The 25230-nt window shown below is 39.5% G+C and overlaps 1 protein-coding gene across 1 annotated transcript in view; it reads left to right on the top strand.

Annotated features, from left to right (window-relative positions):
* LOC106050963 (solute carrier family 12 member 2-like) overlaps nucleotides 1-25230 on the top strand; it is a 105978-nt gene that overhangs the window by 27846 nt on the left and 52902 nt on the right. Inside the window, exon 2 of the mRNA XM_056042894.1 lies at nucleotides 5278-5412. Coding sequence (XP_055898869.1) covers nucleotides 5278-5412 — 135 coding nt within the window. The remainder of the gene's footprint in view (nucleotides 1-5277; nucleotides 5413-25230) is intronic.

Here is a 25230-nt window from a genome sequence, read left to right as displayed (position 1 = left end):
TTAACACCATTAGTAAAATCACTAAACTTAGAGACAAAGTAAAGTAGCAATAATACATAAAATACTAAACCATAATTTACAAATAGAAAAACAACACCTAATGAAATACTCAGAAAGATGCAACGATAGAGGCACATTTCTTATTCCATACGATGGAACAAATTTATACAAGTGCTCCTTCTTCCCTAGTGCCATTAAAGAATGGAATGGTTTGCCTGAATCAACCTGGAAAACCCACGACTTAGCAGAGTTTAAGTTATGGATTAGATCGACACGTGAAATGCGTAGGGCGTACTTATTTTCTCTTTTAAGTAACGTCTGTTATTTATAAGATAAGAAGCTACCCGATAAAATTATAAGCGTGTTTCTCCTAATATAGGGTTTTCCCAAACTTAGTCAAGAAATAAAAATTTCTTCAACCTTAAGGTACAGGAAACAATCATCTCCCCTTACATGTTGATGATGATTATAAACCTCCTGTATGCACTTGTCTTGGACGCGTCCAGAACGTGACACACCTTGAGCTTCAGTTGCTGCCTTATTCACAGAACATTCACCACGATTCTTGGCTAGCTCTAGATACTAGTGATAGACATTCAAGTTGATCCATTGGCTCAAGGCTGGCAGCTCTTCCTGTGGCTGTTAGTGAGACACACACGTTGTCGTGGATGTATTCACCTCATGGTGTCAGATAACTGTGTTGTTGTGATCTTCAGTGGAAAGAGCATTGGTCTGTCCTCTCCATCCCCTATATGCTCGCTGTATTGCGCTCTGGATTGTCGTTCGGTGGTCTCAAAAGTCCTGAGCTCGTACCCTGCCCGCTGCTATCCCCTTGCTGGAAGTTTAGGCTAGGATACAATGACTTAACTGTATAGAATTTAGCCCTTGTTATGTAAAGGACTGTATAGAATTTAGCCCTTGTTATGTAAAGGGAGAGTGATCCTTAAAGTATTACGGACACGACATGGCCTAAACTCAAAACTTAAACAATCATCTTGAGAACCTGAAGGAACATCCGAAACATTACAAACATTAGGGGCGTTATGAGATGCAAACAGTCCACGACCTCCATGGAAGCAGTTCGAGACTTCCAAATTCTTATTTCCCAATAATGAAACTTCTCCATACTCTCCTATGAATTGTATGAATTGTCAATCCTTTCAATTTGAAACTTATTAGTCGATCGATTTTTTAAATCTATAAATAAATAACTTATTTAAAAAGCTTCATATTTAACTTTAATTGTTTTTTTTTATTCACAAAGTATCAGGTTCCCACTAGGGAGCTTTTATTTTCCTATTTGGTATTTCATGTAACTCTTCTGTTTAATCTCTCTCTCTATAACACGTCACCAGTGCTTTAGTTTTCAACCTTCACCTCACCACAGTGAGAAATCTGTTTTAAAAACACATTTGAAATTGATACATTTGCAAAATTGCCCTCGGGGGGGGGGGAGTCTAGCGAAAAGCTAGATCTACGATAACAGTTTTACGGTCTTTACACGGTCAATACAAAATACATAGAACTAGGTTTATTTTAGAATCTCAGCATAGCCATACACTATACATACAAATGATGATACATACATATTAAATATATATAAACAGCAGCACCTGGGTTTATTTAGGTTTAATATGTGTATGTATCATCATTTGTTTCAGCACCTAGCTTCACTTCTATATTTACTATACGTACAAAGAGCTAGTTACAGACGCTGCGATATAAAAAAGCTTAGAACCGCTGTTGGTGAAAACTGAGTGTGATCTCTGTGCCCTATAGTCAGCTCTCCCACCACCCCACCCCCTTCCCCCAGCAGTACGACACTGTCTGCCTCTCCCCCCCCCCCCCCAAATCCTTTTCAAAGTACAAGCCTACCATCCTATCTCTTGTCACTCGTAGCGAGCCTGGTTCCTGCCTCCCAACCCCCCTCCACACCCACCTGACAAGTCTAGAGGTAGAGACTTGAGTAGGAAATTATAGAACGCGCCATTGATTTGCTCGTCAGCACGTGCAGACTACACGATGGGGAGAAAAAAAAAAGAAACATTGGGACTGAAGTTTTAGGCTAGTTCTTAAACGCTGGGTGAATGGCGCCCCCTAGCGGTCGAGAATTCTAAAGCGCACTTTATCTTTGAAAGTCATCTACAACGCGCGCGCGCATGTATGTGTGTAAGTCTTAAACAATTATCATATTATGCTGATAATTCACTAAGTCAATAGTTCACTTGGTTCTAGTCAAGTACCCAGCCTGTGTATTTACGGATGTATTGTCGAAAACAAAACTGTGGCTTGGAAAAGGGGGGGGGGGCGTAAGAGCAGGGTTACTATGAAATGATAAGATCTGGTTTGAGATCCTTCAACAGGACAGTTTTTATGAGGCGGTGTTCCCTCCCATCGTGGCAGCCCCCAGGCCGTGTTTGTGTGCAGTGAATGCACAGGCTCGACGTCTCTGGTCAGACTTTGATCGCCAAGTTCAACGCCCAAGGTCACGTCAATCAACAGACCGAGCCCCAGCCCTGCACCTGTATTTGCTGCAGGCTTGGAGCCGGAAGCTGTGGTAGTGTGGAGGAGACCCCACAATTCACTTGTTGACCACTGCGCATGTTTTGTTGTCCTACAGCTGTTAGTACTTTATGCAGACAATAACAGACTAGAAATGATGGCTTCTTTTCCCCCAGAATAGATCTGGCAGTTAGAAAGTCATTTATGTAATGTTGAAACGGGATCGAATCTCTTGTAATTCCCCCCCCCCCCCTTTTATATTTATTTTCTTCGCCTCCAATAAAATTGTTCCCCACTCCCCCTTTCTCCTAATTCTGCAGCGGTGTATCGGGTCAGTGCTGGTTAATGCTGTCATCTATTAGATTACTTTGAGGGAAATAAATTGAGTCTACGCTTGGACAGAGAGGGAAATTACAAACCAACGGTCTCCACACAAATCTGTATCTCTTTTGTTTTTTTTTGCTGTTGTTTTATATATATATATATATAATATTGTTATAAACCTGGTGGTGGCACAGATGGGGGTAGTGGTGTGTGTGTAGTCAGCCGACGCAAATCGCCCCAGGCCAGCGCTAGACGAGCGGTCAAGCGTGACGAGTTACGACTGTCAGCCGAGTCGAGTGTCAACAGGACAGTTCGGGAAGGATCGCCGTCGTGAACAGAGCTCAGGAGCGTCACGAGAGTTATAGTCATCTGACCACCTAGAAACGTCGAGGGGCGTTCTGTCCGGTTCGAGAAGGCCAGTAGGGACCCTATATAAGAGCGGAGGTGTCGCAGTCAAGACGGTCGAGAAAAGGGTCTCAATACAGCGAGGTTCAGAAAGGAGGTTCACGACAAGAGTTCAGAACACGGTCGACTACAGCACAGTTCAGCAGTGTGGTTCTGTACGGAGCATTACGACGGTTCAGTGCGGAGTACTATCAAGTACAGTTGAGACGAACGGCGTCTTGATCTTGGTCTGCGATCGAGTCCGACACAACGAGCCTAGTGTGTGAAGTCAGTCCTGAACTGTTGAAGCCCGGAACGAGACGGAGAGGCCAGTGCAAGAGTTGATACTGCGGAACGGTGTTATCGGAGAGATATTTGTACAGTGTACGTGTTGCCAATTGTACAGTATTGGCTGTTATTTATTCAACTATTAAAGTGTTACGTTACTTTGGAGCCCTGAGTTGTCAAGTTCTTTAAGTTGGTGGTGTATGGTGCAGTTTGCAGAGAGCCTGGATAGTGAGATTCGTAACAATATATATATATTTCCTTGATGTTTAGTGTCATCTTGTTTCAACTATTTCTCTGTGGTACTTCTATTTTCCTGATGTTTAGTGTCATCTTGTTTCAACTGTCAGACCTTGCGCTCTATGGGGCAGACGATGTTAAGGCCATCTTTTTCTTTGGCCAATGGTTAACGAGCAGGATGTCGTGTGGCCAGCACAACGACCTTTACCTTCCCCCACTACAATTGGGTACCCATTAGAGCTCTATACAAAACTATTCTTCCTACACCTACATTAGGGAAATACCTCCCTCCAACCTAGCACTGTTTTGGTTTGGTTTAGAATACACTCTTTGTGCAGTGGAGATTTTCACACAAATCCATACATAGCAAGCTCTTTGGTGTATTCGGTGTACAGACTACAGGGACGTATTGATACGCGAAGTATTTGAATGGATCCTAGAAATAATCTCAGTGCGACTTTTCATCTCATCACATTTCTTGAAGCTCCTTCGTTTGTGGCACAAAGTCATTTTCAGTATTTGGTTGGGCAACAGGGATCTGTCAACATGGCGTCCTTGATATTGTTGATTTTGTCTGTTTTCAAATCTCTCCCTATCTTCTTTTTTTTTTTTTTTTTTTCTGACGTTTTTTTTTTAAAGCTCCCATTATATCGCCACCACATGTCGTCATATCGCCCACCCCCTCCTTTTTTTTTTTTGTTTGTTGTTTTTTTTATGGAATTTTATTGTTAACAAACATAAACCGGATCTTCAAAATGAAAGTTTAAACGAAGAGCAGGTAACTGTGGTTGATTTTTGGTGTGAAATTACCCAACGATCACTTGGAAACGATCTCGTTTTCAAAACGAGGCCGTTTAGTAAGCAGCATTGTTTTAAAAATAGATTGATCTGTGACGCCAATACGACCAAAGTAAATGTTGATTACAACCAGTAGTTTTAAATGTAAGACAAACTCACACGAGTTGACTCGCTTGTAAGGGTTATCAAGGCCAGTGCATTGAAACAATGGGCTTTGATTAGGGCTGGCTGAATACTAAACACCATTTGAACTAGATCGTAATAGGTGTCCTATTTGTTCTAAAGAATTGCAGTTCATTGTGTATTAGACCCATCGTTTTTTAATACAATTTACGCTAAACAGAGTGTGTCCCTAACCAATTGTGTCCTAAGCAGATTGTGTCCTAAGAAATAATGCCCTAAACAGATTGTGTCCTAAACTTATTGTGTCCTTAAGAGATTGTGTCCTAAACTGATTATATCCTTAACAGATTGTGTCCTTAACAAATTGTGTCCTTAACAAATTGTGTCCTTAACAAATTGTGTCCTTAAAAGATTGTGTCCTAAACAGTGTCCTTAACAGATTGTGTCCTAAACAGATTGTGTCCTAAACAGATTGTGTCCTAAGCAGATTGTGTCCTAAACAGATCGTGTCCTAAACTGATTGTGTCCTAAACAGATGGTGTCCTAACAACAGATTGTGTCCTAAACTGATTGTGTCCTAAACTGATTGTGTCCTAAACAGATTGTTTTGTGTCTCCACAGGATGACGATGAGATCCGATGTATTCGTAAAGAAGGGGGCGGGAACTATGAAGGCTCGGCACTGGACATACTGAATCAAGGGGAGAAAGTCATCACTGCAAACCCTGTCCGATTTGGCTGGATCCAAGGCGTATTGGTCAGTACCCTTTGAGAATTTCTTTTCTCTCTCTCTCTCTCTCTCTCTGTGTCTCAGTCTTTGTCTGTCCCTCTTTCTCGCACTCTCTCTCTCTTTCTCTCTCTCGCTGTAATAGAGATGTTTGCATCTCAGCTGCTAGTCTGAAACTCAATGAAAAAACTCGAACTCAATGTTATACATCAACTCTCTTAGTCCAGTCAATGGGGCCTCCTACAGGTCACTAAGGTCAACTATCTTAGTCCAGTCAATGGGGCCTCCTACAGGTCACTAAGGTCAACTCTCTTAGTCCAGTCAATGGGGCCTCCTACAGGTCACTAAGGTCAACTCTCTTAGTCCAGTCAATGGGGCCTCCTACACGTCACTAAGGTCAACTCTCTTAGTCCAGTCAATGGGGCCTCCTACACGTCACTAAGGTCAACTCTCTTAGTCCAGTCAATGGGGCCTCCTACAGGTCACTAAGGTCAACTCTCTTAGTCCAGTCAATGCGGCCTCCTACAGGTCAATAAGGTCCAACTGTATATCTGTATATCTGTCCTCAATACTGTTACTTTCTTCTTCTCTCTCCATCCAATGTATCGATCTTGAATTAATCCCAACGTTTCGTTTACTTTGAACTTTTGATAGGGCCTGGAACCTGTGTCTGCATTTCTTTACCAAGACTCTTTGACTCTTATGAACACATTTTCTACTTTGCATATGACGATGAGTTTTGAAGGTGTGTGTCACAGATGCCATTATAAATATTTGTACATTTCACATTTAAAAGAAATATAAACCCTCGACATGAGTCTCGGGATTTACCCCTCAGCACGTCAGGATTTACCCAAGGGACGTAATTAGTATGTTTGAAATCTATTGGTTGATTTGAAATTAAACAAAGACATTTTTTAAAAGAGTTAGCGCCAGAGAATTGGCGGTATTAGAAAGTAGAGAGTCGATAAAATAATGTCCTTGTAGACAGTCACGTTTCTAAGAGCTCTGATTTAAAAGCCTTTGTAATGTTTATTATACATTGTTGATCTGTAATTTGTACATAAGCTGTACTTACGTTATATTTAAATAAAGTTCCAGAGTTTTGTTTTATCAAAGAAGCTTTCATTGTGATTCTAGATCGTCATTTATTCAACTATTGAATTCAAGTAAAATCCCCGGCATAACAACACATTGCAGACATCTTGAATGTTGTTACATCAGGCACCTGTGTTGTCACATATGGCACTCTCCGACTAATAAAAGTTTATGGACAACTTTTAACGAAATTTATTCAAGATCTAGGACCAATTTCTAAAACTCTTCAAAGGAACTTCATTCTTATTTAACGGAGGACAGAATTTCTGTGTTTAACAGGTCAGTTGGTTATCGATAATTCTTTTATAAAGATTTTCGTTAGAGTTACGTCTAACTCACGAAATCTATTATCATATGTAATTGGCAAAAGGAATAAGACCAATATACATAATAACTGGCATTATAAAAAAAAGACCAGTAAATCAAAAAACTGGCAATAAAAAAGACCAGTAAAGTAAATAACTGGCATTATAAAGAAGACCAGTAAATAATCATTTGTGCAGCACAAAGTAAACAGAAGACCAGATTTAACCAACTGTTAAACCAGTAAAAAGTACATCGGCTCAATAGATCTAGATATTCAATCATACGACTCCAGTAACTACAAGTTTACTGTCAAGAATTTATTAGCAAATTGAGGCTTCAAGAACTTTGTCACTAGATCTATATTATTATTATATCTGAGATAAAGCCAAAATCCAGATATCGAACATTTTGCTCCAATACAAGAAACTAACAAAAAAATTAAATATGGCTTCCAGTTCTAGAACACAACGATTCTTCGAATTGATAGAATTAGCCAAAGAAAAGCAAATCCCAAAGTCAGACCAGTGGCAGTGGGCAGAGAAACAAGAAGAAAAAGAATACCAAGAGCAAGAATCTGAAAAACGCATGCAATTAGAAGAAAAAAAATTGCAAGAAGCCGAGAAACAAAGGCAACATGAAAAAGAAAAAATGGAATTCGAAAAACAAAAGAATGAAAATAAAGAAAGCATTCAAATTCAAGGTCACTCAAATATGTTTGACAAATACAGATTAATGAACAAAATATCGGCTTTCAACGAAAACATTGACAATATGGACTCGTATCTCATAAGATTTGAAGAAATAGCTACAACATCCGGTCTACCTGAAGCACATTGGTCGAGCTCACTCCTCACCCTTTTGACTGGCAAAGCTGTCAACATTTGCTCACAACTGTCCATCAATGAACGCAGCACTTACTCTGATATCAAGGAAGCTCTACTGCGCCAATACGGAGCAACTTCAGCCAACTATAGAAAGAAATTCTATAATGAAAGGCCACAGCAAAATGATGATCCTCAAATTTTTGTAGCTAATATGTCAATGTGGTTTGATAGATGGGTATCCATGGCCAAAATAGAAGAAAGTTACCAAGCTCTTCGTCAACATATTATTATCGACAACATTACCCATGCTCACTCAGAAGATATTCAATCCTACATTATAGAGAGAAATCCTACTGATATCCAGACATTAACCAAGATCATCAGACAATATAAAGCAGCCTATCCAAACAAGTCAGTCAAACCATCTGTTGAAGAAAATTTTGTCTGCTTTGCTCAAGACAAAAATGCAAGATATAAGTCAGATGACAAAATCAAATGCAACAAATGTCATAAACTAGGGCATTTCACGTCTCAATGCCGCAGCAGAACCACAGAATGTTCATATTGCCATAAAAAGGGTCACCAAACTCATGAATGTTGGAAAAAACAGTCAGTCTCCAAAAATCAAAATTTTGATAGACCCACATCACCAACTCAAAGATACAGCAATAGAGAGCAATACAATCTCAACAAAGCACCTGGAAACAATAAACCAGATAACAACAAACCTCGCTACAGAAGTCATTCACAGGACTCCAGACCACAATATATGCCAAACAGAAGCTCATATAACAGAAGCTATTACAATGAGCACTCAACTATGACAGTCATTGCAAAGTCCAATGGTCTCAAATTTTATCCAGGCTTTGTAGGAGACAAGAAGGTGGAAGTTCTTCGTGACACCGGAAGCACGTCCACATTAGTACATGAACGCTTCGTACACGCAAACCGTTTTACAGGCAACCACGTCCAAGTCACTGCATTCAACGGAACTGTCAACAAGTTACCTGAAGCCATCATTTATGTTACTACACCATTCTTCAGTGGTCAAACAAAAGCATTAGTAACACCCAATCTACCAGTGGACCTAATCATGGGAAACATAGAGGGAGTTAAAGAATGCACTCATCGAGAACTTACTGAATGGACAAATGCCATAGAGCAAGGTCAAAAATGTTTAGCAGTAATGACAAGATCCATGTCCAGACAACAAGAACATTTGGCACATGAACAAGTTAGCCAAAATAATCACATGGCTACCTCAATTACTCAAGCTATGCAGAATGCAACAGAACCAGTTACTAGTCCAGTAGTCAGCAACAATCAAGAACATTCAACATGGACACCCCCAGTTACATCATGTCCATCACTGCCTACTACATGTCCATCCCTACCTGACAATACAAGCCCATCCCTACCAAGTACTTTCCCATCCCTAACCACTGATGATGACTTCATACATCAAGACTTGAATAAGACAGCATCTGCATCAAATACTATGATATGCATTGAACATTTCTGCTACAATCAAGACAAGTCTCATAAAACAGAACCAGAAGCAGATACTTATATTCAATCAACTTTGGCTATACCAGACAAAAGAAAAACTATGCAACTTGACTCTAACACTCATACAAGTATTCCTCATTTGAAAGAATGTGAGTCAACTCAAGTAGCCATTACAACCATGAACATTGGAAGTCAAAGAATAGTACATGAACACATGCAATCAAGATATTTTGCTCAAGGAGATCAAGTCAAATTACTGTTACCAGATTTCAGTAACAAGCTGTTCTACAAATGGCAAGGTCCATTTCACATCACCAGAAAGATTTCAGACCTGCTTTATGAAATCCACATCAACAAGGTTACCAGAGTATTTCATGTTCATATGCTTGAACATTACCATGAAACAGATAATGAAGACATCAAAGCAGAAGTTGAACATTTTACAAGCTTAGCAACTATTCCTGAGGAAGAAGAAACATCATCAACAAACATTCCTGAGATAGATGTTTCATTACCAGCATCAAATCAAATTGACATTCCCAAGGTCATCACTCTGAATGACATAGCACTACAAACAGTGAAGAACATTAAAGTGTTTACAGATCATGCAGATTTCTTTACCAGTGTTTCTGAAACATTTCCAGTACTGCAATTTGAAAGAAACTCAGAGAGCAACAACATTGACAACACCAAGTTTCATCCTCCGTCCACTCAAGGGGCAACTTTTCTTCAGAAAGGAACAAATGAACTTCTTCAACATTGCTGTATTGACCGATTGAACTCAGACATGTTCAGTCATTGCTCTATTGAACATTATAACGCAAAGCATTCTGCTACCATTGTTCTACAGCGTCAAAGTTCATCAACCAGAAAATTGAGTTTTGGTTTCGGACAGTTCTTATTTTCACCAAACTCAAACGCGGTTCAATCAGACATTATCTGTGAGATCAATATGACATGGAGACAACAGCTTCATAAACTGAAAGACATTTTCTTCAAGTTTAGAAAACGCGTACACACATCCATGACGGCAACTCAGAAGGGTCCTGAACTTCATACGTACATTTTATATATGTACTATACCATATTTAGTGTCACTTGATCCATTATCATTCATACTCGTCAAGGAAGAACATTATCCAGTTATATTTAATTAATAAATTAATTTGTTTACTCATTTTTTCCACAGGAGTTCTATATCAGATGTTGTATTTATTTCAGCACCAAGCAACCCACTGAGGAAAGTCACACATTCAAGATACCTTGTTTATTATGTTTCAGCATCTTTGCATATGACATGCATCAGACATCTTAATTTTTAAATCTTGTGCATTTTATTTCAGGTATTTTATTTCAGGTCGAATATTATTGCATATATCCTATTATAATAGTACAGATACATGACATATAATTGGAATTCTTCATTGCTTCACACATATTGAGATTTATTTCACATTGAGTATTATTTTCTCAGAAGGTTGTCATGTATACATCATTTTTTCTATGTCAATTTTTCATATGTACACATTTTCACAAATGAGTTATAATGTCATATTTTAATTTCATCATGAAGCTTCATAACTTATTCAATTCAAGATTTAATTTATCCAAGTATTATGCTTTGTACAACTTTTGATATTGTTCATGACAAGCATTGTCTCATTTTCATAACCACTTGAATAGTGAAACTGGTGTTCAAAGTCATCAATACTTTTGTTCACTGCATTTACATTTTTTTATTATCTCCAAGTTGACTTTATTTTTCAGACCATTGTCATATGTTACCTCAATCATTTTTCTATAATTCATGTATGGTATTTTGTGTATATTTAAATATTTTAATACATATGAGCATTTCTATTACCATACAAATGCTAAATGGAGGGGGGGGGGTAATATGTCACAGATGCCATTATAAATATTTGTACATTTCACATTTAAAAGAAATATAAACCCTCGACATGAGTCTCGGGATTTACCCCTCAGCACGTCAGGATTTACCCAAGGGACGTAATTAGTATGTTTGAAATCTATTGGTTGATTTGAAATTAAACAAAGACATTTTTTAAAAGAGTTAGCGCCAGAGAATTGGCGGTATTAGAAAGTAGAGAGTCGATAAAATAATGTCCTTGTAGACAGTCACGTTTCTAAGAGCTCTGATTTAAAAGCCTTTGTAATGTTTATTATACATTGTTGATCTGTAATTTGTACATAAGCTGTACTTACGTTATATTTAAATAAAGTTCCAGAGTTTTGTTTTATCAAAGAAGCTTTCATTGTGATTCTAGATCGTCATTTATTCAACTATTGAATTCAAGTAAAATCCCCGGCATAACAACACATTGCAGACATCTTGAATGTTGTTACATCAGGCACCTGTGTTGTTACAGTGTGACTTCTACTTATACTATTGAATGAATTGGAAGAATGGAAGTTTGCTCCCACAACAAAAGTAGAATTTGATAGTGCCTGAGCGAACTACTGACAAGATATAATGTTATTCTCTCTTCTAGTATCTGCCACTAATGTACAGCATAGAATAGCAGTTGGCTCATGGCTTTATCATTTCATAGACTAGTACTTTGCCAGTCTTCAACAATATCTTCCCTTTGGGTCTCAGATATGTATACCGCAGCGAAAAGAGAACTTCAATCAACCATTGTCAGACAACGGTTTTGTCTACGTTGGATGTGGCAAAATATGTAGGTGACAGTTGGCCATGTGAACTACTGCACTCTTCATCAATCTTCGTACTGAGGCCAGGCCTTATTAGCGTTGCTCTCAATGTTCTTACACCAGCTTTCAAAGCAATCAACTGTTGAACGATGTCAATAATTGAATGTTTCTTTTATTAACTTGATGGCTCTATTCTAAACACGTATCTAAGACAAGTCTGTGTTCATTAATGATGACAGACTTGATAAGCATTGCCTCAGAGTGTAGACTTGTCTGGTTTGTTGATTATATTTAGGCTATAGCATTATTCATTCATGATAAGTGTCCCGCTAGTCACATTGTTTCGGGACTGTGTATTTGGGTTTGAGGACATAGTCACGTGATCTGTAGATAGGCCTGTTGTTTGTTCGTTGTTTGTAAAATGTTTGACATGTTTCGGATGTTCCTTCAGGCTATTCAGTATTCACGAGTTGAAAAATAATGTACATCCTGGCCCAAACCTCCCGCAGGACGACGGGGGAAGGCAGCGGGCAGGGTATGAACTTGGGAACATCGAGACGATCGGACGACAGTCCAGCGCGTATACGACACGACCAGTCATGGGTGGATACCCACGTCAGAGTGAACATTCGCTAAATTGGTAAAAAAAAAAAAAGTAATCTTTTTAGAGCGAAGAGCGAACCTTATTAACATGGTTTGAAACCTTGGTTAGAGATGACTGAGTCTTGAAGTAACTATTTCCTCGCTCTAATTGCACCAACACATACCATTGGCCCAATACACTCTGCAAGTAGAATTCGCCACCCGCCGTGACCTTCGTGACCCCTTGACGGCCTTGACACGGCTTCCACTGTCCGCTAACTTTCATACTTACACGAAGCCAAGAGCTACCTCTTGAAAAACTTGTTTCGCCTTATTAGCTCTGTTTTGTGTCTGATGTTCTTAAAGCGTCTTGTTTTTCTACATCTCAAGTCAGCTCTTATCATGGCTTACAGACACAAAATATTATTTATGGACAATTGAAGAGCAACGACACGTGATAGCTTTTAGCCAATCATTTTGTTGTCCAAATCGTAAATGGCGCTAGACCGGTTCTAATATGTGTTTCTTCTAGAACTAAAAGTAATCATTTGTTCACTTCTAGTGTTTGGAGGGAGGGGGTAGGGACGGTGTAAGCCATTAACTCTTTTCTCTCCGTAATTATTTACCACATTCTAGTGGAATCAACGCTGGTATCGTCAGTTCGGAGAGAAAGAGTTAAGAAGTGTGCTCATGAAATAAAACGTTCTTTGAAATATGGCTACCAGAAGGGAGCTTAGGAGCCAGATTGTATAAAGGGGGGGGGATCTTCTGTCGTGACTTGACACAGTGGACTTGAAGATACTCGAAACTTTAACAGGCATCAAAGACTAACCACCCCCCCCCTCATCCCCCCCACCCCCCAGCTCACCCCCACCCCTTTCAATTTGTCGTTCTTTTTGTTTTTCATCTCTTCTTGCATGAATCATGTGCTTTTTTTTTTTTTGTTTTCGGTTTTGCAAGGGCCGGATTTAAGTATGGTGGAGGCCATGGGGGACAATGCAGCTCCTATAACCACCAAAGAAAAAAAAACGTGGTCGTGGGGGTTGGCGCTTCAGACCATTGTCACTATGTGCCAGAGTTCAACCCCCGCTAGCTGTCCTACACCGCCATCTTTCAGAAGTCTAGGGCGTGATCGTTTCTGAAGAAAATGACTGAACGTTGAAAGTCGAATGACTCATTGACCAAATGGCAACTTGGACATTGACCGACTATTTCAATGAGTAGAGAACAATGTTGACACTGACTTAGAGAAGAAATGTCGCGCAACTAAATCTTATACATGACACAAGAAAATAACACATATTTTTTTTTTAATGTCAGCATACGATACTGAGCTTAATTGTATGTGACTGACACTGCATGAGGACATGTCAGACTTCCGGTACTTGACGTACCTGTGGCACTTGTCTATAAACTGCCAGTGTTGTCTTTTGACACTGCCCTCCGCCCTCCAATTCCTGCATTGAATAGTTTGTGTTTTTTTTGTGGGTTTTTTTTTGTCTCGGAGATCTCAATCAAGGGAAGTGACAGAAAATAGTTTCTATTCTGTGAATCTCCGGACAGGTACAAAATAAGGGAGATAATAGAATAGGCTGTCTGTAAAGGGAGACAATAGAATAGGCTGTCTGTAAAGGGAGACAATAGAATAGACTGTCTGTAAAGGGAGACAATAGAATAGGCTGTCTGTATAGGGAGACAATAGAATAGACTGTCTGTAAAGGGAGACTAATACGTGAACAGTCTTTGTAACATTCAACTTTGTTACATTGAACTTTGTTACATCCAAGTTTCCTATTAGCACAGTTGTAAAGTACACCGTCTCTGTAACATTCCACTTTGTTACATCCAAGCTTCTTATTGGCACAGTTGTAAAGTACACCGTCTCTGTAACATTCCACTTTGTTACATCCAAGTTTCTTATTGGCACAATTGTAAAGTACACCGTCTCTGTAACATTCCACTTTGTTACATCCAAGTTTCTTATTGGCACAATTGTAAAGTACACCGTCTCTGTAACATTCCACTTTGTTACATCCAAGTTTCTTATTGGCACAGTTGTAAAGTACACCGTCTCTGTAACATTCCACTTTGTTACATCCAAGTTTCTTATTGGCACAGTTGTAAAGTACACCGTCACTGTAACATTCCACTTTGTTACATCCAAGCTTCTTATTGGCACAATTGTAAAGTACACCGTCTCTGTAACATTCCACTTTGTTACATCCAAGTTTCTTATTGGCACAGTTGTAAAGTACACCGTCTCTGTAACATTCCACTTTGTTACATCCAAGCTTCTTATTGGCACAGTTGTAAAGTACACCGTCACTGTAACATTCCACTTTGTTACATCCAAGCTTCTTATTGGCACAATTGTAAAGTACACCGTCTCTGTAACATTCCACTTTGTTACATCCAAGTTTCTTATTGGCACAATTGTAAAGTACACCGTCTCTGTAACATTCCACTTTGTTACATCCAAGTTTCTTATTGGCACAATTGTAAAGTACACCGTCTCTGTAACATTCAACTTTGTTACACACACCTTTGTAGCAAACTGCCTAATTTCATTGCGGCATTAAATTTTTATCTGTAACATTTTTTCTCTCTTCCTCTTACGATATGTTACTGCACCTTCTCCCCCCCCCCCCCTCACACACACCCACCCACTCACACACGCACCCACGCACACACACTCACACTCAGGTTCTGTGTGTAAAGTAACCAAATGTAAATAAACACTCGTGGGCTCTTTGCCAATGTTACCTCTCTCTCTCTCTCTCTCATTCTTTTTCTTGTTTCCTCTTCGCTTCTCAACTTCTTTCACTCTTCACTGTGTTTATTGTTTACAACATCGAGTGACCCCCCCCCCCTCCCTAAAGGTCAAGGGTCACTCTATTTCGAGACTCGCGTCGAGAGTATTTTGTTTTGGTCTGAGTTTGGGAAGAAATCTGGCCTCAATCTCCATCACATACTATCAGGTACACCAACATTGTAACATGAAGATTTGGTCTTTATTAAACAGCCTTGAAGACTGGGCGTAGAGCTTGTGTCTGATTTAAAAAATAAAGTCTAGATTCTCAAAGTAGATGAAGGTTGTGTATAGTTTTATCTCTTCTGGATTTTCTGATAAATTCACAAGACAGTCGATTCAATTATAAAGTGCCAAAAGTCTTTTTTTTTTCCCCTCTATGTCAGTTCTTTGCTGAAATGGGGAATCGATGTCAGCTTGATTATTATTAAAGAAATCGATCTAGAATCGAAGTGACGTCCACAAGATGGTATCGAACACGTCCAACGGAACCCGCCGGTGCCAGTTTATCAACACCGTATCAGTTTAGGTGAGGAAGATAGTATCGAATTTACCGGTTGAGACGAACTACATTATATGTGACTCGATACTACCGTCAGACGATACAGATCTATAGGTTTATACCAAATCTTGAACCTTTCAACAGGTTGAAGCGGTTTATTTCTTAAAAACTAGGATTGAATCTTTCTAGAAAAAAACGAAAGTAAAACGACAGCTAATTGTCTCCACTTAGCAGTACAAAGGGCCACGACTCCTTGCATCTGTAAATAAGCTTTAGAGCTGTCGTCTGCTCAATTTATTGTCGGGAGAAAATGTCCGGCGTCACGCGGTCATTTGGTCACTCATTCTTGCTGTTTTATTGGAAAGTAATTGAGCCCTATATTTCTGTGTTGCCTTTCCCCCCCCCCCTCCCCCCCTTTGTTGCCTTGCCCCCCCCCTTGTTGCCTCATTTCTCTTTCATCAGTCTAATTTCTCAGCACGCAAGGTCAGGTTAGCGGCTCCAGATGTAATTGCGGTTCGATAACGGACAAAGACCCTTGAGGCTTCCTGGCAAATCCAGCACGTGTGGCCTATGTACGTAGGTTCCAGAGATTTGCCAGGCGGAGTGTTTTTTTGGAGGTGTTGTGGCCAGGGCGGAGGAATCAACAATCAAAATAAATGACTGTAAAACCTTGAATAGATGAGTACCCGTTAGTTTCCATCCAACGAACTAAATCTCAAGATTTTGTTGTTTCAGCTTACCAGTATGTCATAGAGAGATCGAAAAAAACAACAACTTTTGTTTAACTGTTTAATCCTGATTAGACAGAGTTGATGTACAGATGAAAAGGCTCAAATCCAACCAATGGTTTCCTTCTATTAGCTGATGTTTCTGAGGATGAATGAAACAAAGAGTTATGTCACGAGCTGCATTGAGTTCGTTTCAAAAATGAGTTTAATGGTCAAACGTTTAAAGGGTGTGGGGGGGGGGGGAAGGGAACTTGAAAAGAAGATAATTACTTCCATGTCTTGACTTAGTTGTGAGTGTTAATTAGAGACTTTGGTAACACGCCATCATCAGAAAGTAGATCCACGATATTTGATAGAGAATTTGGTAACACACCAACAAAATTAGATCCAAGATATTTGATAGAGACTTTGGTAACACTGTCAGAAAATAGATCCACGATATTTGATAGATACTTTGGTAACACACCACCAGAAAGGAGATCCAAAACATGTGTGTATACATACTAAATAAGAGGAGATATGTCTTGTCAAAGTGTGGAGATACATAGACCTAGAGACCTGTACTTTTACTTGCCGCCCCCAACCTACTCTGGTATTTTCCTGCTGAATAATTCTAGTTCCTCGATTGCAATTACTGCCAACCAAACCACGTGGACACTGAAATGAATCAAGGAACTTTCATTGTGGAGTGAGGGGTGGGGTGGAGATGTATCAACAAAGGGGGGAGGGGAGATAATTATTAACTATAGATTGACGTCTACTGACAAGTGTCTTCGGCTGAACTCTCATAATGTCACTAGCTGGCATTGGGTTAAGGCTTAGGGTAAGTCTCAGTGGAAGAAGTAATACGCTTGGAGTAAAATCTTGTCCCAAGTAGTTTAATTGTTTCCCAGCTGTGACGTCACTGACTCACGTTTTGGGATGTAGACCTAGTTTAGGGAAGACAAACGGAAATGCCAATGCTGGGAATTTTTTTTTTAGTTTGGACACGCTATGTGGCCAGTCTTGCACCACATGTAGGTCTGTGTCCCTGACCTTTCAGTTCCATCCCTTCTTTCTCTCTAGACGTCACAGGAGAAAACATAAAAGACATTACGTTCTGACTGGAATGTGTGAAAGCTGCCTAAATCTAAAGCTTGTGTTTGTGCGTGAGTCCAAAGGCACCAGCATGTGATGTAAATAACATCTATCTATCTATCTATCTATCTATCCGTCTGTCTGTCTGTCTGTCTAACTAACTTTCTGTCTGTCTCTCTTTTACATATACGGTTACAGACATCATAGATGCTTAAATTCATCCATCGTACATTATTATGCCTAGTACACAGACCATGGGCGTAGCCAGGATTTTTTTTCGGGGAGGGTTTTTTTTTGGGGGGGGAATCCCGAGAAAAAAAATTATATATATATATATATGTGTGTGTACATAATTAATCTTTATTACATTCTGACCCTTTCGGAGGACGTTTATTGTTTATTGTAGACTCCCCTCCCTTGCTAGCAAGGGGGTCCGGGGGAGTTCGCAGCGCTCCCCCAGCGCGGGGCGAAGCCCCGCCGCCGAGCACTATTTCTGGTATTGAAAGCCAACAAAATGCATATTCTGAGGTATCTACAGTGCATTATCTTGCTATTAAAAAGTTTTATTTCAAAAACCTAATGTGCTATTCTTACTGACTTAGACCCTCTCGCGCCGTTCGGCGCATTTTCCGGCAAGCTGTTTCCGCAACTCTTATTTTGCGTAATTCATTTTGTCGGAAAACATGTCCAGCAAAACCTCATGCGACGCTCTGCCACAACCTTACTAAGGACTCCCAGTTCGGCATATGTTTTCTTTGATTTAGACCCGATCTCTATGACTGACTTCTAAAATCTGTCTTAGCCATCTTTGTTGAGACACATTTAATGATTTTCAATTTCGGCAGAAGACTATTCACACTTAATTAATGGAGCCCAAGCCACTGGTAGAAATTTGTAACCTTTCTTGACTACGCTCTTGGAATTAAATGCCTGTATTTCGCTTTAGATTTTATATCGAAAACGAAAGTTTTTTCGTCAAATCATCTGTTGAGGGGTTTTAAACTAAAAAATCTCTGGGTTTTTTTGTTTGTTTTGTTTTTAATTCAAAACCCCAATAAGCTACGATCATAGAATTTGGTGACTGTAGTTTGCTTTAAAATAATATTGAAGAGAGAGGTTTTCAACTCTAAACGCTCTGTAGGGGAATTTTAAACTCAAAACCATCTGGAGGGGTTTTAAACTTGAAAGAAAAAGCCATCTGGAGGAGGGGGATTTAAACTCAAAACCCCTTTGGCTACGCTCATAGATTTTATAGTGTGTAATTTGCTTTTTTTTTTATTTTGAAGAGGTACTTTTTAGCTTCAAACCCCAACTGGAAGGGGGAGGGGGGTTAAACTCAAAACCCCTTTGGCTACGCTCATAGAATTTTGAGTGTGTAATTTGCTTTTTTTATATTGAAGATGGGGTTATCGTAAATTTTGGATGGGGTTTTAAAATCAAAATCTTCCTCAACTGTGCTGTTGGAATTTGGGGATTGTTGTTTGCATTTTTTTTTTGTTTTGTTTTATAGAAGAGGGGGATTTAACTGCAAAAACCTCTGGTAGGGGGTTTAAAATTCAAACCCCCCTGTAGGGGGTTTTAAACTCAAAGCCCCCTGGTAGAGGGGTTTGTATCTCAAAACCCCCTGATAGGGGTTTTTAAAATCTCAAAACCCCCTGGTAGGGGGATTGAAACTCAAAACCCCCTGGTAGAGGGTTTTTAACTCAAAACTGCCTCGGCTGTGCTGTGGTAAGTGATGATTTAGTATTAAAATCTCACCTAAAATAAACAAAATGAAAGCAAAAATCAGTCACTTAATTCCGCCCCCCCCCCGCAGGGGGGGGATTTCATTTCGGGGGGGGGGTTGAACCCCAAGAACCCTGGCTACGCCCATGTCACAGACTATATATTAAAATCTGGTGCGGCATGATTAAGTGACCGGGCTCCTGCTTACTGTGTGACTATCTAGTCATGAAACGAATACAATAGTTTATTAAAGTACTTCTAATTAGTACCCTCAACCCAAAAACAAACAAACAATGAAATGGCCAATAAGAAGAGACTTTCTCTGGGGATGTGTGACTATTGCAACTTTACGTTTTGCCTTTAGAAAGACTGTATTGAAACCTTTGCTTGCTTGAAATCTGCGCTGATTTGTTTAAAAACAAAGCTTTTCTGGGGGGGGGGGAAGCATACCATTTCTGACATATCTCAATACTGCACGAATAAGCTCCTTTTTTATATATAAAACAAAGTTAATTAATTACCACTGGTCGATAAACTGATTTGATTGTTTTAATTCATCGACTATGAATGTTTATGCGAAATTTCAGTTTGATCGAGAATTGGAAGTGGTAGTAAAAAACTTGTACAAAATGTAAGATGGGGAATAACTCCTCAAATAAATAGCATTAATATTTTGATACCAAACAAAATAATGAATTACCAATAATTAATAAACCTATTAGTTCATATTTTTTTAATATACATCCATTGTTTCACGTTGTGTTAGTCGTTAGCATATAAGAGTTATTCCCCTTGGTAAGAAAGTTCATATTGCGTGTAACCTGTGCTATGTGAGAATGTTTTTCCTCGTACCATATGCTAGGACAAATTTGTACAAATAATCCTTCTTCCCTAGTGCTATTAGAGCATGGAGTGGGTTGCCTCTGAGCTAGCCAGGAAAACCAGTGACTTGGCAGAATTTAAGTCATTGGTTAATATGCATGACTAGATGCATGACGCGTAGGACGTAATCATCTTCTTTTCTGAAGTAACGTCTGTATTATATAAGATAAGATAATGTGTTATTTAAAGAGTATGATGATGTGCCCGTGGTCTAGTGTTGGCGACGCTCATTGAGTTCAGTGTTCTTATAGTGTGATATTAAGCTGATTAAGTGTATCATTATTTAAAGCGAGCGTTCATGTTAGGTGCAACAGATGATTGTGTAAAGTTTCAACCTGATCTGAGAATGGGTGTGTGAGAAATGACGTGTACAATAATTATACCAGACAGAGTTGATATAAGCTTTGTAATAAAAACCGTTCAAAGCAATGGACCTCATTCACCAATCGTAAACAAACAACATTCAGCCACGTGATAATATTGATAAAACAATGGAGAAAAAAAACTGTCACGTGATAGCCATTGTGTATTAAAATTAGATCGTAATGGACCTCATTCACCAATCGTAAACAAACAACATTCAGACACGTGATAATATTGATAAAACAATGGAGAAAAAAAAACTGTCACGTGATAGCCATTGTGTATTAAAATTAGATCGTAATGGACCTCATTCACCAATCGTAAACAAACAACATTTAGTCACGTGATCTTATTGATAAAATAATGGAAAAAAAACTGTCACGTGACAACCATCATGAATTAAACATGAGATCGTAAATTATATAGAAGATATAGAGCGCCACGTGGCTAAATGTTTGTTTTTTTTTTTTTGTTTACGATTGGCGAATGAGGTCCATTATCCAAAAGGAGGGAGGAGAATGTCGGAATTAAAAATCACATCGAAGTAACATTTAAAAATCTCAAACTGTGTTTTCATTTTTTCATTTCCAATCTGGCAATGATCTCAACTAAGTGGGGGGTCGAATGACTATTTGCTAGGGCAGATTTTTTGTTTAGCCTTGCTTTCATATACAATTTACGTCTGGGAATATTTCATTGAATAATCGAATCCATAAACCGTCTGATAAAAGGTAACGCGTCACGGGTCACCGAGTTTTTGGTTAGCTTGATGCGGCCAGTGAAGAGGCTTGTGGCGTTGTTGTCTTGTTTGTTTGTTTGTAACATGATAGATTCCGGTTTGTAGATAAAGAGTTTTGTTTCCCAGTGTGAATGCTCTTGTAACATCTTTGGGAGAGTTCAGGGCTGGAAGTTTCACTTTCATTGTAACGAGTGATGACAAGAAGCAAACAGCAAATATTGGGTGGGGTTCACGGTCTAATGTGAATAAGTTTTTAAAACACAGATCTAAATTTTTGTGGTTTTGTTTTTCTTGAAGCTTGTTTTCAAGCGTTAAAAAAATAGAATTTTTTTTTGTATCCAATGACAGGAATAAGATAATGTATCATGTATTTTATCTTACAAGAGTAAAAGCTCCCCTTTCTGACGTGGTGATTGTGTTTATATAGAGCATTGTAGACAGCACTTGATAGAACCTTGGTTGTAAGAGTTGAGGAAATCTATGTTTATTTATGAGTATTTCATTGGTTGACTAGGTAAAGTGGGGTGACGGCCCTTGAGTTTTGTTTTTTTTGTTATGGTTGTCAAGGACCGGAGTTTTGTGATTGAATAGTAAGAGTACAATATAAGGCTGTCCTTTATAGTTGATGTATATTTAGGGATTCAGCTTTTGTTGGCGTTATCTACAGTTATAAATATTCTTATTGCTAGATTAAATATTTCTTATTCCTAATGCATCCCTGGTGTTTCTTGAAGTATTGCATACGTTATGTGTCCATGTCAAAGTCATAGGCCAAGGAGTTCACAACAGATAATGTTAAGGTCATCTGTTTCTTTTGGCCAATGATTAACTAGCAGGTGTCATGTGGCCAGCACAACGACCAACCGCATTTACTTTCCCCAGCTAAAGTCAGCTACCCATTTAAGTTGGGTGGTTTGCCCTAAAAAAAATCGCGAAATTTAAAATCCCAGTCTTCACCGAGGTTCGAACCCAGGACCCCTGGTTCGGAAGCCAAGCGCTTAACAACTTAGCCACCGCGGCCCATCTTATCTTATAATGTGTCTTATCTAATAATGTGTCTTATCTTATAATGTGTCTTATCTTATAATGTAGCGTGAGCGTTGAAAGGTATTGTTGTAGTCATAAACTTGGAAATGTGTTTCAGTACAGAACGAAGTGGATAAATATCTTCTATGTATATAATTCTCTTCTTCCCCCAATAGTTTAAACGAGAAGAAGTAAAGGAAAGATCACTCTCATATTTCTGCGGATAGTCACCCCACGGAAAAAAACAATAGGGGGGAGAAGGGGGAACACGTTTTCACAGCTCGCTACGGATGGCTGCGCGCTGGACTGTCAAACCCTGCCCGCTCCCATCCCCCTTCGTCTTGCGGGAGGTTTGGACTAGGAAGTAAACTATCGTCAACTCTGAAGGAACATCCGAAACATGTAAAACATTTTACTAACAAACATTTTACAAACACTAAATAGCAGGGCCGGACTTAAGCGTTGTGGGGCCCTATGCGAAACGGATTTCGCGGGGCCAAGTTTGGGTAGGGAAGCGGACAATAAGTGAAATTTAAGAGTTTATATTTGAAAATAAATTCGTCTATGCATTTTACTCATTCTTTACTACGTACAGAATTACTTTACGAGCCTTGCGTGTAGCAAAGTCATACAGTATATCATAATAATTCTGTTTCCTACATAGATCCCGCTCAATAGCAAGAATTACCAAATGTTTCAATCTATCTTTGAGAATTGTTGACCTCAAGTAATTCTTCATTAGTTTGAGGCGCGAGAAGCTTCTTTCACCTGATTACACAATTACGGCTGATGCATAATGCCGTTTTTATTTATCGCGCGTAGGATTGGCGTTTTGCATATTGAACGACACCCCAAAACGACATTTTCGTTCTATATATTTCCGTTAATGTTAAGGACATTTTCGTATATTTTGCAATTTCGGGAGATTTCCGTGAGCTCCAGGTAAATCGACAGTAGGGCGCTGGAAATCAGTTTTAAGTTATAAAATGGTTTAATTTAATAATTTATACACCTTGAATTAGCGCGGGTCCTATGAAAGTGCGGATCCTTTGAAAGTGGGGGGCCACTGCGGTCGCATAGGTTGCAGTGGACTAAGACCGGCCATGCAAAATAGCGGCGTATGCTACGCCGCCGGTCGACTAGTATCGTTTTATTAATCAAGATTTAGCTTGAAAAAATCGAGATTACTTTGATGGGACAACTTTACAATATTAGTATGCTTTTAAAACTGTGTCTAGAATTGCTTGTACCATATCAATCTCTATCAGCGGACTGAGTTCCTTCATGTCACAGCGGACTGAGTAACTTCATGTCACAGCGGACAGAGTAACTTCATGTCACAGCGGACTGAACTTCTGAGCTGAATACATAGACATTGTTTGTTAAGTTTTGGCCAATCTAATAAGTCATTATGACACATCCATCTGCTAGATGCTTTCTAGTCTGCATCAGTCAGAATATACATTTATTGGTGCTTTGTTAAGTATGTCTCAGTAACTTGAAACACCGATCACACACACACACACACACTGTGCATCCTATGGGCAGTTATCTCTGAACTGGTTGGTTCGCGCCTTCAGTTACCATGGTAACAAAAAGCTTTGATTGCGGGTATTTGAAATGAACAGTTTGAAGTTTTGTCAATACCGGCCGGCGTTACTATGGTCTAATAACACTGAGAGGTCAGTCGGACACTGAGAGGTCGTGAGGTGAAGTACTGACAAATAAATAGAAAAGGGGGAGGGGGGTCCAAATGTTGCAGTGCACTTGTAAGTAGAGTTTGGAGTATTGAGTACAAATTGCTCATGTTAAAAAAAAAGTACGAGGTTTCATTCGGTTTTGACGAGAGGCGTCATAAAACGGTCGACTTTGTAGACACTTCTCTGGTCTTGGCCAGTGCGATGTTAGAGCCTACAGCCTTCTTCTTAAATCAGCGGCCTGCCATCGTTCTCTTGATGTCATGTCTGGGGAAAACTAGAATGCCGCCAGAAGACGACTTGCTGAGCACGAGGAGGTTACGAACGTACACGCTGCACTGCCTCGAATGTCTCAGGTCGCAACCTGGGTCTGTGTGTGGTCACGTCAAATACTGAACTCATCTTTGAACTGAGTTTTTAGGAAATTGTATCATTATTTGGCAACGGCCCGTCCCTTCTTCGTTGAACTTTGACCCGCGCTCTTCTTACTAGAGACTCAGTGTGCAGGGAGCGTAATGGGAGCAAATGGAAGTGCTAGTACAGGTACTATATGGTCACTACGATGGGAGGGGGGGGGAGGGACGTGTCCGTATGTCTGAAAATCGCCTCTCCGAGCAACTATCCACCACTTGTAGAAGTTGGCTCTTGATTGCTCCTCGTGGCGTGAAACCTTCAATATCTCAGCATTTTGAGTTACAAGGAAAAGAGATCAGCCAAGAACGCAGATACAAAAAGAACTGAGAATCAAGGCGGTCACAACTCAGCAATAGACCCAACCTTCCCCGTGCCCTGTGTGTAGCCAGCTTTTCCAGGCAAAGATAATCCTGCATAGACTTCCTCTGGCTCATAGGAAACTAAGATACGTGCTCATCTTCTATCACTAGGGGAGGATCTATAACAGGTGTAGGAGCTTTTGCATGCGAATGGGTATATTTATGTGAACACTCAGGCCTATTTCATTGCCTTACAAATGTTTTCAACACAAATTTAAAATGTATAGCTTCCTTTAACAAATACTGAAACAAAACACCACACAGTTCAGTCTATTTATCAAATACTAGTTTGGGAAAGACTGATTTAGCAGCTACACTTGGATACTTCAATCATAAAATGAAAACACTTGTTAGAAGAATCCCGAGATCAATTTAATAAACTACCGTAAAACACAAACCCGTGAGGTCTACTGTAAAACATGTTATGATGAGGACTACGTACTGTAAAACATGTACTAGTGAGGACTACTGTAAAACAGGTACTGGTCAGGGCTTCTGTAATTACTCGTTGTATAAGAGAAGCTGGCCAAGA

This window comes from Biomphalaria glabrata, chromosome 1 (genome assembly GCF_947242115.1).
Source record: "Biomphalaria glabrata chromosome 1, xgBioGlab47.1, whole genome shotgun sequence".
NCBI lineage: Eukaryota > Metazoa > Mollusca > Gastropoda > Planorbidae > Biomphalaria > Biomphalaria glabrata.
This window is presented reverse-complemented; position numbering and strand designations above follow the sequence as displayed.